General features: G+C 53.8%; 1 protein-coding gene across 1 annotated transcript; it reads left to right on the top strand.

The window, feature by feature from the left end:
- The first annotated feature begins 468 nt into the window (after window positions 1-468).
- On the top strand, window positions 469-8,222 carry PLOD3 (procollagen-lysine,2-oxoglutarate 5-dioxygenase 3). The gene is made up of 19 exons (XM_049903330.1): window positions 469-968; window positions 1,341-1,432; window positions 1,588-1,724; window positions 1,818-1,981; window positions 2,123-2,235; window positions 2,409-2,472; window positions 2,954-3,051; window positions 3,271-3,372; window positions 3,543-3,668; window positions 3,862-3,983; window positions 4,311-4,415; window positions 4,539-4,664; window positions 4,931-5,072; window positions 5,176-5,289; window positions 5,486-5,554; window positions 6,092-6,196; window positions 6,817-6,963; window positions 7,286-7,411; window positions 7,761-8,222. The coding sequence occupies exons 1-19, from the start codon at window positions 854-856 to the stop codon at window positions 7,914-7,916; spliced, it is 2,223 nt and encodes a 740-aa protein (XP_049759287.1). The 5' UTR covers window positions 469-853; the 3' UTR covers window positions 7,917-8,222.
- Window positions 8,223-12,241: the final 4,019 nt, after the last annotated feature.

Below are 12,241 nucleotides of genomic sequence, written 5' to 3'. Positions count from 1 at the left end.
GGCAATGCTACTTCCGGTCTCAGTGTGGTCGTGTATATTGTGGGACCCCTGAAGTGGGTCGAAGAGGTGGTGCTGGTGGTCTTCAGGAAAACGTCATTTTCATTTTCCTTTGGTCGTTCGGATGATGCCATCATCACAAAAGCAGCCCCTAGAGCCTCTCCCGGGGCAGTAGAGGTGGTGGGCTGGACTTCCAGTGACATGGGACAGCTCGAGTGGGAAGTCCGAGAGGTCCCTAGTGAGCCTCTGACGAAACCTCGACTCGCAGCTCCCTCGGGCCCCAGTCCCGCCGCAAACTCCTCGGCCTTCTCCCACCCTGCCGGCCCGCTCCACGCGTCTCCGCTTGGCGCGCCCCCACCCCCGGCTTCCCGCGGCTTCCGCCCCGCCGCTCTAAGCAGGGCTGCTGCAAGGACCCGCCTCCGCCTCCCCCCGGGCTCTCGGCGAGTGGTCACTTCCCCTCCACTTCCCGAGCTCCGGTTTCCTCATCTGTCAAGCGGTGGTGGGCCCGGCTGGCTTGGACAAAGTCCTCAGCTCCAGGACCGCCGGCCCCAGCCACTGCTGCATCCCCCGCCTCCCGACCCGGCGCCCCAGCCGCTCGCTCCCGCGGCCCGCGCCCCCGCGCGCCCGGCCCCGGCCCCGGGACAATCCTCGCCTTGTCTGGGGCGCCGGCATCTCGAGTTTTCTGTAACCTCCGGTTACGCTTTTTTTCCAGGGCGGGGCCGCAGCCCTGCTCCTCCTCGCAGCGGGGCTACACAGCAGCCCCGGCCCCCCTTCCCGGAGCCCCCTTCGGAGCTGGGATCCCGGCGAGCAGCCCAGCCTGGTGTGGGCCTGTGTGCCGTCCCGCCCGCTCCCCGCCATGGCCTCCTGGGGCCCAGGAGCCCGGCTCCTGCTGTTGCTGCTGCTGCTGCTGCCACCGCCTCCTGCGGCCTCGGCCTCCGACCGTTCTCGGGGCAGTGACCGTGTTAACCCAGGTGAGCACCTGAAGGGCCCGACTCGGGCAAGTGGGCATCAGGCTGACGTGTCTGCCAGCCGGGGGTGGCCAGCCTCTCCCCTGCCCAGCGCGCTCTTTGGGGCTGAATCACGCAGCCACTCGCCCACTTCCCACCCTGAAGTGTCCAGCCTTCCCAAGCGAACTGTCCGAATTCTTGGGTGTCACTTCTACCCTTCTCTTACAGGAGGTTGGATTTCTCCCTGGCTGTGAGGGAATGGGGAAGAAGAGGAAAGGGACAGTAGTTGGGTCGGTGGGAGGGTATGGGAACCCGCAGAGAGCTGGGAGGGAACGCACGCACCGAGGACTTCGAGTTCAGGGGGTGGGTCCTGAGTGCCAATTCTGCCGGTGGCAGAGAGGCTGCTGGTAATTACGGTGGCCACAGCCGAGACGGAGGGATACCGGCGTTTCCTGCGGTCGGCAGAGTTCTTCAACTACACTGTGCGGGTGAGAAGACGGGTGGGCCTCATGGCCACTGGGGAGGGGGGTCGCAGCAGGAGGAGTGGGCTGAGGGCTGGATGCCTGGGTTCCCACGGTGAGCCTGGTCAGGAGGACCCACCGGGCCAGCTGAGACTCTTTGACACGGTGGGCCTCCTTCACAGACCCTGGGCCTGGGCAAGGAGTGGCGAGGAGGTGATGTGGCCAGAACTGTTGGTGGAGGACAGAAGGTCAGGTGGCTGAAGAAGGAAATGGAGAAATACAGAGACCAGGAGGATATGGTCATCATGTTTGTGGACAGGTAAAGGGGCCAGGTGCAGAGAGGGTGGTGAGGAGAGAATAAGGAAGCCAAGATTCTCTGGCCAGCCTGTTCATCCTCCCCTTCCTCGCTCAGCTACGATGTGATTCTGGCTGGCAGCCCGACAGAGCTGCTGAAGAAGTTCGTGCAGAGTGGCAGCCGCCTGCTCTTCTCTGCAGAGAGCTTCTGCTGGCCAGAGTGGGGGCTGGCAGAGCAGTACCCTGAGGTGGGCACGGGCAAGCGCTTCCTCAACTCTGGTGGTAAGTGACGGAGTGCCCGAGGGGGAGGGGACAAGAGCGGTGGGCCATGGAGTGGTCCAGGTGCCTGAGGGCTGGAGAGGGAGTGGGGAGAGATGTGTGGGACCCTGGAAGTCTTGGGGTCAGCGCCTCTCCCTCCCCCAGGGTTCATCGGCTTCGCCCCCATCATCCACCAAATTGTCCGCCAGTGGAAGTACAAGGATGACGATGATGACCAGCTGTTCTACACTCAGCTCTACCTGGACCCAGGCCTGAGGGTAGGGAGGGACAGGAGTGTGGGGTAGCCTGCAGCTCTGCAGGGGTGGGAGGCTCAGGCTGAATGGGAGGGGAGCGAGGTAGGAAGTTTGGGAACCATGTGAAGAGAAAAGAGTGCGAAACGATGCTGCCACTGCCCTCCCTTTAATGAGCTGCCCCATCTCATCCCACCCAGGAGAAACTCAGACTTAGTCTGGATCATAAATCCCGGATCTTTCAGAACCTCAATGGGGCTTTAGGTGAGGAGAAAAGACGACCAGGGGTCAGAGATGGGCAATAAGAGAGGCCTCTGCTGCTGGAGGTCCTGTACGTGGCGGGGGGCTCCTGGTAGAACTGGGGTGGTCTGCAACTCATCTTTGTGGTTAACATCATCAGACGTCAGAGCGGCTGAGAAAGTAAGTTGCACTGTGCTACGACAGCAATAAAAGTGGTGGTTGTCATTGCTAACATGAATACGTACTGTGTCACTCCGCAATTCAGATGAAGAGACTGACTCTAAGGGACTAGTAACTTGCCCTAGGTCACAAGGGATTAAGTGGGGGAGCTCTCCAAGGTGGTACAGCTTGCTCAGAACCCTAGGGCCTATTCCTGATCCTGCAGAGCCACAATCTAGGGGCCCTTTGGCCCAGGCTCCCCTTCATGCCCTAGGGAAATTGGGGGAACCTGTTTCTTGGCAGCCTCAAGAGAAAGGGAGTCTAAAACCTGGTCTTTCTTCCCCAGATGAAGTGGTTTTAAAGTTTGACCGGAACCGTGTGCGTATTCGTAATGTGGCCTATGATACACTCCCTGTTGTGATCCATGGCAACGGTCCCACTAAGGTGCCCCCAATAGCTTATACCCTCAGAGGCCTGTCCCTACCCAGCCCCAGCCCCTGCCCCAGCCGCTGCCCCAGCCCCGCCCCTGCCCTCAGTCCCTGCAGCAGAGATGCTAGGAGTGGGTTAAAGTGTCCCATCCTCTTTCTCCTGCCCGTCTCCCTGTCAGCCTGACCGCCCTCACCCCCACTCCTCCTCCTCAGTCACTCCGTCTCTCCCCAACAGCTCCAGCTGAATTACCTGGGAAACTATGTCCCCAATGGTTGGACTCCTGAGGGAGGCTGTGGATTCTGCAACAAGGACCAGAGGACACTCCCGGGGGGGCAGGTGAGGAGGGGTGCCAGGGCGTGCAAGTGCGCTGCAGCCAGGGGCACAGGAAAGCATGCTAGGAGCAGTGGTGGTGGTGGGCGAAAGCTCCCCGGTGCCCCTAACCTGGGATAATGGCCAGTGGAGGAGCTGGGGCTTCCCCCAACCCCCCGTCATGTTGTGTTTTCCAGCCTCCCCCCCGGGTGCTTCTAGCTGTGTTTGTGGAACAACCTACCCCGTTCCTGCCCCGCTTCCTGCAGCGGCTGCTGCTCCTGGACTATCCCCCTGACAGGGTCACCCTTTTCCTGCACAACAACGTGAGACACCCTGGCAGGCTTCTCCCTGTGGGCCCTCCCATGGGACCCTTCCCCAGCCCTGAGTAGAACTCCCTCCAGCCAAGGCTTCCCTGTGCCCCCGTGTCAAACGCCTTCCTACGTCTTACCATCCCCCACCCACCCCCATTCGTCAGGCTCATCTTTTCTGCTGCTCAGCCCCCCATGTTTTCTCCAGGAGGTGTACCATGAGCCTCACATTGCAGACGCCTGGCCCCAGCTGCAGGACCATTTCTCAGTTGTGAAGCTGGTGGGGCCAGAGGAGGCCCTGACGCCAGGCGAGGCCAGAGACATGGCCATGTAAGTGGGGGGGTGGGGGGCATGTGCACCACTCAGTGTATTCGCCCGCCTCTTATCCTCCCCACTGCCCAGCCCAGCTTTTCCTCCACCTGCTGTTAGCACCCCTCAGCCGCCACCCGTCCTGCCCTCCTCCCAGCTCACAGATAAGCGAGAGCCTAGGGGCCCAGGGAAGAAACATACTGGCTTCCCCTCTGCCCCCCAGTCTCTTTTGTCTCCCCTCCTTTTGCTGTGTTTCCACCCACTTTCTTCCTTTTCTACTCAGAGGGTGGGTGGGGAGGGATCCCACTTGCCCTGTTTTCCGATTCTCTGTGGATCTGTCATTTCCAGGGACAGTTGTCGGCAGGACCTCAGCTGTGAATTCTACTTCAGCCTGGATGCTGATGCCGTCATCACCAACCAGCAGACCCTGCGCATCCTCATTGAGGAGGACAGGTCACTTGTCCAGCTCAGCCAGAAGCCCCCAGATAGTCCCCAGGGACCCCAACTCCCTTCCTGGCATGAGGCGCCCCAAGGCCTCATCCCTCTGCCTAGCCCTTACTTCAGCCTCATCCACAGGAAGGTGATAGCTCCCATGCTTTCCCGCCACGGAAAGCTGTGGTCGAACTTCTGGGGCGCGTTGAGCCCTGATGAGTACTATGCCCGCTCTGAGGACTACGTGGAGCTGGTGCAGCGGAAGCGAGTGTGAGTCTGCCTCCCTCTGACCTGGGCCTGTTTGGACCCCAGCGTCCTCTCCCAAGCCCCCATTCTTAGGTTGTGGTCACCAGTCAGACACACAGCTTTGGCAGGGTGGGGACTGACTGGGTTAGGTAGGAGATGAGGTGGTTGTGACCAGCAGTGCTTGACAGGGCTCAAGGAGCAGGGTGCCCTGAGGGAAGGGGCTCCCGGGATGAACCGCGTACCATATTGGGGGTCCACCATGCTAGCTGACTGTAGTGTGGTGCCTCCAGGGGCGTGTGGAATGTGCCCTACATATCCCAGGCATATGTGATCCGTGGGGAGACCCTGAGGACAGAGTTGCCCCAGAAGGAGGTATTCTCCAGCAGTGACACTGACCCTGACATGGCCTTCTGTAAAAGCCTGCGGGACAAGGTGAGCAGGACAGGGCCTGGGGTATGGGGCCTGGGGCCCAATGCTGGTATGGCAGCAGCCACCAAGGGTCTCCTTCACCCTTCTCCTCTGACCTCCACTCCAGGGCGTCTTCCTCCACCTCAGCAATCAGCATGAATTTGGCCGGCTCCTGGCCACTTCCCGGTATGACATAGACCACCTGCACCCCGACCTCTGGCAGATCTTTGACAACCCCCTGGTGAGTAGGGGGCCTCTCCCTCAGAGAATGCACGTGCCTGCTGTTCATTAGAGAATGACACCACGGCTGAGGAACACCCCCTGTTCAGAGCCTGAAACTGCCAGGGAGAGGCAGGCCCAGGGCCCAGGGCTTTCTAGGTGGGTAGAGAGGGCGCACATCTGAGGTGCAATCTCCTGACACTCCCAACCCCTCCCAGGACTGGAAGGAACAGTACATTCATGAGAACTACAGTCGGGCCCTTGAAGGAGAAGGAATGGTGGAACAGGTGAGCCCCACTCAGAACCCCTTACACCCTGATGGCCATGGCCTCTTGAGCCCACCACTTGGATTCGTTTCCAAACTGGGTTCCCCCAGATGCCTTAGAAGTACCTTAGGTTTTCTGCCCGAGCAAGATGAAGACAAAGGCTGAGCAGATAGGGCTTCAGCCCCCACCCCACGATCTCCTCTGCATTAATCACGGTTATTCCTCTTTGTCCACGGGGTGTGCTGGTGTTACGGGTGAAATCACATTTTTAAAAAAAGGATGCACTGTTGTACCAAAGTTCGAAAACCACTATCCTAGAACCTGGGGCTTCAGGGCCCTGTTGCCTACCCGCTTATGCTTTGCCAGACCCCTCTCAGCCCTGCTCTTCCCTTCACGCCACCCTTCTCTGTCCCAGCCTTCCCTCCCGCAGCCCTAGTCATGGCCCTTGCCCAAGCTCAGTCCCCATCCCGCCAGCTTCCCTCATCTTCTGGCTTCCCTTTCTCCTCCCTGCCTTGTCTCACCTCCATTTGCTGCCTGTCCCCTGCCCTGTGTTCTCAGCCGTGCCCAGACGTGTACTGGTTCCCACTACTGTCAGACCAAATGTGTGACGAGCTTGTAGAGGAAATGGAGCACTATGGCCAGTGGTCAGGAGGCCGGCATGAGGTGAGGGGGGCGTGGGGACAATCTGGAGAGGAACGAGGATCCCCAGGAGGAGGGAGAGGCTGAGGGAGGGATAGGATCAGGAGGGTGGGAAAGGGGTACCCAAGGGAGAGGGGTCCGTAAGGGACACAGCTTCGTCCATCCATCCATCCATCCATCCACCCATCCACCCATCCACCCATCCACCCATCCACCCATCCGCCAATCCACCCATCCACCCACCCACCCAACAGATATTTACTGGGCATGTCCTAAATGCCAGCCACTGAACAGGACAGTGCAGGTACGATGATGAATTGTGCAGGCCAAGCTCTGCCCTTCTAGAGCGTGCCATCTGGATGGGGGAATGAATAAGGAACAGCAACAATCCAAATGCTGTGAAAGCCACAGGGGGGGCACTGTGCCCAGGCTGGGGGGAAACCAGGGGGCCTCACAGAAGAGGTGACATCTTAGCTGAGACTTAAAGGGCCAGTAAGAATGAGTCAAGCCAAGAGGTGGTTGAGAATACTGTTCCTGAACATAAGTTTTAAGGCCTGAAAGCAAGAGGAGGGAGAAGGCTGGTACTACCTCTGCAGGGGCCATGCCCAGAGGATGTGGGGTGGCTCAGTGCCCACTGCCCACAGGATTCCAGGCTGGCTGGAGGCTACGAGAACGTGCCCACAGTGGACATCCACATGAAGCAGGTGGGCTACGAGGACCAGTGGCTGCAGCTGCTGAGGACGTATGTGGGGCCCATGACGGAGAGCCTATTCCCTGGCTACCACACCAAGGTGGGCCACTGCCCCTGCTGTTGCCTGCCTCCTCCACCCTCCTGCACCCCTCGCCCCAGGCTGGAAGTCCCCATGCAGAGCCGTTGTGGCCCCATGGCACCTGGGTCCCGAGACAGAGAGACTGCAGGAAGGCAACCTAGGGAGGGACACAGCCAGGATGAACCTGGGGCTCAGCATGGCTCAGCTCTGACACCAGTTAGCAGTGAGACCACTGCAGGGCCATGGCTTGAGGAGCCTGTGCTGCCTCTAACTAGAGGCTGTCACCTCCTTAAGGATCCCTGGAACTCACGGCCGCCCAGCCTCTTCTCTCTTGTCCCCACAGACCCGGGCAGTGATGAACTTTGTGGTCCGCTACCGGCCAGATGAGCAGCCTTCCCTGCGGCCACACCACGACTCCTCCACCTTCACCCTCAATGTTGCCCTCAACCACAAGGGCCTGGATTATGAGGTCAGCCCCCACTCCACTCCCACTTCACGGCACTGCCAGAGTCCCTACACACAGCCCTCTGCTGCCCTCCCTGCCTCTTGCCTGACTTGTTCACCTTTTCAGTTTCTACTTGGTAGGTATCAACTCCTGAATCCTTCTGGAATGGCTGCCTGCTGTTCTTCCTGGGTCTCCCATCCCTCACCCCACTCCCTGTGTCTGCTCTCTCCCTTATCCCTCTGGCCTACCTCTCACCCCCACCCCATGCCATGCCTGGTGCCCCCTCCCCCGCAGACTCCCCTTGTATCTGTCTGCTCCCGCGAGTTCCCATGTCTGCTTACCCTCCCTTTCTGTTCCCTTCTCCTCTTCCCAGGGAGGTGGCTGCCGCTTCCTGCGCTATGACTGTGTGGTCTCATCCCCACGGAAGGGCTGGGGGCTCCTGCACCCTGGCCGTCTCACTCACTACCACGAGGGGCTGCCCACTACTCGGGGCACTCGCTACATCATGGTGTCCTTTGTTGACCCCTGACATTCAACCACTCTGCCAAACCTTCCCCACCACTGTGCCTTCTTGGCGGGCCTGGGTATAGCCTCCAATCCTTGGAGAGGGGGGTCTGTCTGTCTCCTCGCTTCCAGTGTGCATGTTCTGTGTGCCTGGGACTGAATGTGTCGCCTTGTTCCACAACACACGGCCCTCTCAGGAAGCTCCTGGAGCCCCCGTTTCCTCCCCTCAGACCCAAGGGGTCCTGAGGAGAGGGCTTCTGGGGGTTCCTGGTGTGATAAATTATTAAGGTTTCTCAACCTCCCACCTCCCCCAATAAAGGAGGTTTTGTAACTCTTGAGTCCATCTGTGTTCTTCCATCAGCCTATGGACCCTGTATGTCCTCCTGCCACCCAGAGTAGAGGGGACATTTCAATCTACTCCAGAAAGAAAGGGCAGAGAAGAGGGAAAAGGAGGAATAAATAGAATGCTAGATCTGTGTGGGAACCTGGAAGTTTTCCTTGGTCTTGTTTTCTCACTCTTCTGTATTGCCTGAGCTGGGGAAAGGGCATTAGGAGGGCTGGAGCAAAAGAGGATTTCACAGTCGGGTTCAGAGGAAAGCCCACCCTACGCCCAGCTCCCAAACTGTTCATGGTTCTTTAATCACTTGATGGCATTTTCTCCCTTGGATGAAGGGTCGGGGTGGCAGGGCCCATAGCTGGCCCTGCGGACAGTGCTAGGGGAAGGAAGTCCCCCTCTCTCCCCGCAAGGCATATGCTGTAATGGGGGAAGAACAGAATAGAGGCTATGTGTGTGTGTGTGTGTGTGTGTGTGTGTGTGTGTGTGTGTGTGCGTGTGGTAAAATAGACAAAAAATTCACCACTTTAGTCATTTTTAGGTGTACAGTTCAGAGGCATTAAATATATTCACAGTGTTGTGTAACTATCACCACTATTTCCAGAAATTTTACATCACCCCAAACAGAAACTTTGTACCCATTGAACAATCATTCTCCATTCTCCCCTCCCCCAGCCCCTGGTAACCACTAAACTACTTTCTGTCTCTATGAATGTACTTGTTCTAGATACCTCATATAAGTGTCTGGTGTATTTCACTAAGTATGTTCTCAAGGTTCATCCACGTTGTAGCATATATAAGAACTCCATTCCTCTTTATGGAAGAACAGTGGCCTGTTGTATGGCTGTACCGCCATTTTGTTTATCCTTTCATCTGCTGATGGACATTGGTTCATAGTCATACTGCTGTGAACACTGGCATACAAGTGTCTATTTGAATCCCTGTTTTTCTTTTGAGTATATATCTAAAATTGGAATTGTTGGTTGTTTTAGGTATCATTAATTCCAACTCATAGTGACCCCATGTGACAGAGTAGAACTGCCCCATAGGGTTTTCTTGGCTGTAATCTTTATGGAAGCAGATTGCCGGGTCTTTCTGCCACAGAGCTGCTGGGTGGGTTCAAACGTCCAACCATTCAGTTAGCATTCGAGTGCTTAATGATTTGTGCCACCAGGGCTCCTTTGGAATTGCTGGATCATGTGGTAATTCTAGGTTTAACTTTTTGAGGAACAGTCAAAACTGTTTTCCACAGAGACTGCACCATTTTACATTCCTACCAGCAGTGCACAAAAGTTCCAGTTTCTCCACATCCTCACCAATGCTTGTTAATTTTTGTGTGTTTTGTTGTTTTTATAAGAGCTGTCCTGTTGTTGTTGTCGTTAGGTGCTATTGAGTTGGTTCCACTTAGAGCCACCCTGTGTACAACAGAACAAAACACTGCCCAGTCCTGCGCCATCCTTACAATTGCCACTTTGTCAGTCCATCTCGTTGAGGGGCTTCCTCTTTTTCGCTGACCCTCTACCAAGCATGATCTCCTTCTCCAGGGACTCGTCCCTCCTGATAACGTGTCCAAGGTACATAAGACGAACCTTGCCATCCTCCCTTCTAAGGAGCGTCCTGGCTGTACTTCTTGAAAAACAGATTTGTTCATTCTTCTGGCAGCCCATGGCATATTCAGTATTCTTTGCCAGTACCATAATTCAAAGGCATCAGTTCTCCTTTGGTCTTCCTTATTTACTGTCCAGCTCTTGCATGCATATGAGGCAACTGAAAATATCAAGGCTTGGGTCAGGTGCACCTTACTCGTCAAGGTGGCGTATTTGCTTTTTAACACTTTAAAGAGATCTTTTGCAGCAGATTTATCCAATGCAATATGTCGTTTGATTTCGTAACTGCTGCTTCCAGGGGTGTTGATTGTAGACCCAAGAAGAATGAAATCCTTGACTACTTCAATATTTTCCCTATTTATCATGTTGTTGCTTGTTGGTCCAATTGTGAAGATTTTTGTTTTCTTTATGTTGATGTGTAATCCATATTGAAGACTGTAGTCTCTGATCTTCATCAGTAAATGCTTCAAGTCCTCCTCACTTTCATCAAGGAAAGTTGTGTCATCTGCATATCACAGGTTGTTAATGAGTCTTCCTCCGATCCAGATGCCTCGTTCGTCATCATGTTTCCAGCTTCTTGAATTATTTACTCAGCATACAGATTGAATAAGTATGGTGAAAGGATACAACCCTAATGCACACCTTTCCTGATTTTAAACCAAACAGTATCTCCTTGTATTCAAAACAACTGCGTCTCGGTCTATGTACAGGTTCCACATGAGCACAACTAAGTGTTCTGGAATTCCCATTCTTCGCAATGTTTCCATAATTTATTATGATCCACACAGTCAAATGCTTTTGGTAGTCAATAAAACACAGGTAAACATCTTTCTGATATTCTCTGCTTTTAGCCAAGATTAATATGACATCAGCAATGACAGCCCTCATTCCACATTCTGTTCTGAATCTGGCTTGAAGCTCTGGCAGTTCCCTGTTGATGTACTGCTACAACTATTTTTCAATTATCTTCAGCAAAATTTTACTTGAGTATAACATTAATGATACTGTTTGATAATTTCCACGTTCTGTTGTGCCACATCAGCAAATGAAGATCCTGAAAGCTTTATTCCATCCATGCCGTTAAGGTCAACTCTACTTTGAGAAGGCAACTGTCCCCCCATCATATTTTGAGTGCCTTACAAGCTGAGTGGCTCATCTTCTGGCACTATATCAGACAGTGTTCCACTACTATCTATAAGGTCTTCACTGGGCAATCTTGTCAGAAATAGATTGCCAGGTCCTTCTTACCAGTCTGAAACCTGTCCACCATGGGTCACCCTTCTGCCATGTGAAATACCAGTAGCAGAGCTTCCAGTATGACAGCAATATGCAAGCCACCACAGCACAACAAACTGACAGACAAGTGGTGGATAGCCATCCTAGTGGGTGTGTGAAGTATCTCATCGTGGTTTTGATTTGAATTTCCCTAGTAACTAATGTTGAGTATCTTTTCATGTGCTTATTGGCAATTCGTATATCTTCTTTGGAAAATTGTCTATTGAGGTCTTTTGCCCATTTTTCAGTCGGGTTGTTTTTGTGGCTTTAGAGTTATAGAACTTTTTTATATATTCTGGATATTAATCTCGTATCATATATATGATTTGTAAATATTTCCTTCCAGTGTGTGGGCTGTCTTTTCACTCTCTTCGTTATGTCCTTTGATGCACAAAAGTTTTTTTTTTTTTTTATGTTGATGAAATCTAATTTATCTATGTACTTTTTGGTGTCATACCTTAAAAATCATTGCCTAATCCAAAGTCAGGAAGAGTTTTACCTACATTTTCTTCTAAGAGTTTAGTAGTTTTAGCTCTTAAATTTTAGGCCTTTGATCCATTTTGAGTAAATTTTTGTGTATGGTAAGGCAAGGATATAGCTTCATTATTTTGTATGTGGATATGCAGTTTTCCCACCATCGTTGAAAACTGCCCTCTCCCAGTTGAGTGTTCTTGGCACCCTTGTGAAAATATATTGACTATATAAGCCTGGGTCTGTTCCCGGGCTCACTATTCTATTCCATTTGTCTATGTGTCTGTCATTATGCCAGTACAACACTGTTTTCATTACTGTAGATTTGTCATTTTTTTTTTTTATTGTGCTTTAGGTCAAAGTTTACAAAAATTTATACACATTGTTATGTGACCCTAGTTGCCATCCCTATAAAGTAACAGCACACTCCCCCTTTCCAGCCCAGATTTCCCGTGTCCATTCAACCAGCTCCTATCCCTTTCTGCCTTCTCATCTCACCTCTAGACAGGAGCTGCCCATTTAATCTTGTGTATCTGCTTGAACTAAGAAGCACACTTTCACGGGTATTATTTTATGTTTTATAGTACAGTCTAATCTTTGTCTGAAGAGTTGGCTTCGGGAATGGTTTCAGTTCTGCGTTAACAGGGAGTCCAGGGGCCGTGT

The sequence above is a fragment of the Elephas maximus genome, chromosome 12 (assembly GCF_024166365.1).
Source record: "Elephas maximus indicus isolate mEleMax1 chromosome 12, mEleMax1 primary haplotype, whole genome shotgun sequence".
NCBI classification, from domain to species: Eukaryota; Metazoa; Chordata; class Mammalia; order Proboscidea; family Elephantidae; genus Elephas; species Elephas maximus.
This window is presented reverse-complemented; position numbering and strand designations above follow the sequence as displayed.